At 45.7% G+C, this 3575-nt stretch overlaps 1 protein-coding gene across 1 annotated transcript in view; it reads left to right on the top strand.

Moving 5' to 3' along the window:
* The window catches only part of MGAM (maltase-glucoamylase (alpha-glucosidase)), a 103572-nt gene that overhangs the window by 70514 nt on the left and 29483 nt on the right, over positions 1 to 3575 (top strand). Inside the window, exon 29 of the mRNA XM_006887237.1 lies at positions 1713 to 1841. Within this exon, the coding sequence (XP_006887299.1) occupies positions 1713 to 1841 (129 nt within the window). The remainder of the gene's footprint in view (positions 1 to 1712; positions 1842 to 3575) is intronic.

The following is a 3575-nucleotide window of genomic DNA, read 5'->3' on the forward strand; positions in this document are numbered from 1 at the left end:
GGCGTATTCTCTTAGCTACTTCCTGCTGAAAAGGGACGCTGTGGGTTTCAGGGTGAAGATCTTCTCTCACTACTCTAAAGGGCCCCTTTGGCAAGTTTCCACATTATTATATAATCTTCTATGAGTGTTCTGGGGACAATTCAACTCATAATATATCTACACCCTATCCTATGATGATGTCACCTTCTCAGATAAGTCACAAGAATTCAGCTAACAGTCTTCAGTGGGAGCATTCCACCCGGTCCACGGCATGGTCTTTCTCTTCTTATCATCAACTCCCCATCCCTCTTACCCCTTCTCTGCTCTCACATCTTCTCCTGGGGTCTCGAAAAATATTAGTGCTTAGAAGACAAGAATAACATGGAAACGATGGCATTCTCATAAAAAGGGATTTGACAGAAACATCTAGATATCAGTTTCTATACAGTGTTAGCCTACTGAAAACTCGAAGTTCACTTCCCACCATCGTATGTCCTTTTAAACAGAAATTTAAAAAGACTAGGGGAAGGGAAGAAAAAAATTAGAAAAAGACAGGAAAGTAAAACAATGAGAAAGTTTTTTTAAATCTACCAAAGCAATCATTGTTAATATTCAGAATGCAGATTCACTATTTTCTGAGCTTTGCCTTAAAAGTGAGTCACTTCTTCACCAAGCAAGTCTTACCTGAAGTCGGAATCCAACAAGGTCAGTGAGCCTCTCCACGGGCCATCTCTCTTCTCACTGGATAGTAAGGACCATGGACCGAGTCTTGTGCGCAGAAACCTGATGTGTCCTCAGCAATTGTGGCCTCAGTTCCAGACACCGCAGTGAGTGAAGGTCATAGGGAAGCCAGACTCAACTTCTCTTGGCTTCCAGGGCACACAAAAGTCATGGTTACCTGGATTGCAGTGTGTCAAATGTGCAATAGCGTCATGAAAAGGTTTAAATACTGTGATGGTCACCAGAATGCGTCCCAGAGACACAAAGTGAGCACGTGTTCAGGAGGATGGCACTGACGGACTTGCTCAATGCAGGGTGGCCACAAACTTTCCATCATCAAAAACACACAAGGAGGAACTGTATAAAGCGGATGTGCCTCTAGTGTGAGGAGAGAGGAAGACAAGGTTCTTTCCTCCAGAACCTTCCATCTCGTGAAGATGGCTGACACACGTGCCCTTCAGTGCAGTCAGGTCTGCAGCAGGAGGGAAGCTGCAGGCGTGCCATCTCTTCTGTTCCTCAGCGGTGTCCTGTAAACAAGTCAACAGAGGCTTTGTTTGAAAGCCCCAGGAATTTGAAGTTTCACAAGTAGGAAAGTAAGTGTTGAGGAAAGCGGCTCCTGGCCCCCTAGAGCGGATGCTGACTCAGGGGAAAGCCCATCAGACACGGGGAGCTGCCCTCTAGGGCTTCCAGGGCCCTAATCTTTATCACAGCACCCTGCCTAGTCTGTCTTTGAAGGAGTGGCTGGTGGAAGTGAACTGACAACCTTTCAGTTAGCAGTGCAAAGCTTAACCCTCCCTGCCACAGGGCTCTGGAGGAAGAGGAAGGGAGAGACATGCAGTTGAGGCAAGAGAGGGTGAGTGGCCTAGCTGTATGTTGGGGTGAGCAGGACTGAAGAGTTTCTGGTGGAGGGCACTATGGAGGGAGAGATCTGAGGTCCCTGGGACCAGTCAAGGAGTTGAGGCTCCTCAGGGGCTACTACAGGCCCCAAGTGTTTTGTTGGCTTCTCCCTGCAGGACGTGCAGCACGTAGGCATGGACTACATGGAGCGGAAGCTGGACTTCACCCTCAGCTCCAGGTTCAGTGGCCTCCCCCTCCTGGTTGACCAGCTGAAGAGTGATGGCGTGAGGTTTATTCCCGTTCTGGTGGGTGTCTGCACAGGCTGTATTCTCCTTTCTGTTCCCTTGTTCTGAATTTACATGAGGACCATGTTGAGTAAAACTGGGTGGACCCTATAGCAGACATCCTTGTGCATTTCTGTGACTTCTTATGATCTGTGTACCCACTGCTGTCACGTCAGTTCTGACCCAGAGTGACCTTCACTGGGTTCTCTCAGTGGTCAGTCTTCGTGAGAGGAGACTGCTCATCTTTCTCCCTCAGAAGGGTCGGTGGATTTGAACTGCTGACTTCTCGAGTAACAGTTCAGTATGTGTATGTCACATGCCATGCTAGACTTTTGTGAATATATATAACTACTTAAAAAGAAAATAAAATATTTCTTTTTAAAAAAGAGGAAAAGTTTGGGGAGCTCTGGTGGCCTAGTGGCAAGAAGCTGCACTGCAATCCCAGAGGTGCTTGGTTCGAATCCACCAGATGCTCTGCCGGGGAAGGAGGGATAATCTCCTCCAGTACCAGTCAGATCCGATTTGACGGTACACACACAAAAATAATAAAATAAATATTTAAAAATGATAATAATAAAAAAGAGGAAAAGTAAAAAAAAAATATTAAAAGCTATCTTTGACTGGAAAGCTGTACTGCTGCCCTATAGGAGAAAGAGGGATAGTTTTCTCCTGTGCAATTAACAACCTCTGAAATCCCACCGTGGGTCAGCTATGGGCTGATTCGGACTCATTTTTCCTCAGTCTTCATCACAACAACACAACAACAACGTATTTCACTGATGAGCTCTGTAATATTTCATTTTTATCCTGCTGAAACATGTAATATTTCATTTTTATAATCAAGTGTTGCTGGAATATACAATGTTATTATCCTTCTGTTGAAAGGGTTAAAAGTAGGCTGACATACTGAATATTGAAAAGAAAATGTTCAGATGGGCTTCAGAGGGAAAAGCAAGACTCAGGGACAGTTCCCCTTGATCCAGCTTCCTATTGGGTTAAGGTCCAAGGATCGGTTGATTATCCTCTCTTGGAACCTTTCTGCCTGGATAAACTAAACATAGACTAGTCATCGGCAGATGGCCGTACCTTTCAGCTTACAAGGAAAGAATGATTTCCTGACTTCCATCCATTCCTTCTTTCATTCAAATATTTATCTAACTCTAGCTATTTGGAAATCATTGCTCTCGTGATCTGTACACCCATCCGCCTGACATGTACGTATATTTGTTGATGGTGTTATGTGCTGCTGAGTCACCTGAGACACATACTGACCCTGTGCACAATAGCTCTGAACCCTGCTCTATCTTGAGCCAACTTCAATTGTCTTCAACACACACCTTCTCCCATTACCCCAGTTACTGAGTCAATTCATCTCATCTAGGATCTTCCTCTCTTGCGCTGTCCCTTCACCTTTCCAAGCGTGATGTCCCTCTCCAAAGACTGGCCCCTCCTGGCAACATGCCTAAAGTATGTTGGATGGAGCTTCAAAACCCATGCCTCCAAGGAGTAGCCTGGTTTCATCCTCTCCAGGACAAAACTGTTTGTTCTCTTAGTAGTAGCCCATGATATGTTCAATACTCTTCTCCAGCACCACAGCTCAAAGGCAGGAAGCTGCACCGCAATCCTGATGGCACGGGATTTGAGGCACCAGCTGCGCCATGGGAGAAGGATGGACAATCTCCTCCTGTGTGATTTAGAGCCTCTGAAAACCCATCAAAGGGTCAGCTATGGGTTGGTTCTGACTCCATGGTAAAT

This window comes from Elephantulus edwardii, unplaced genomic scaffold (genome assembly GCF_000299155.1).
Source record: "Elephantulus edwardii isolate Elephantulus edwardi_28Jun2011 unplaced genomic scaffold, EleEdw1.0 scaffold00055, whole genome shotgun sequence".
Classification (NCBI taxonomy): Eukaryota; Metazoa; Chordata; class Mammalia; order Macroscelidea; family Macroscelididae; genus Elephantulus; species Elephantulus edwardii.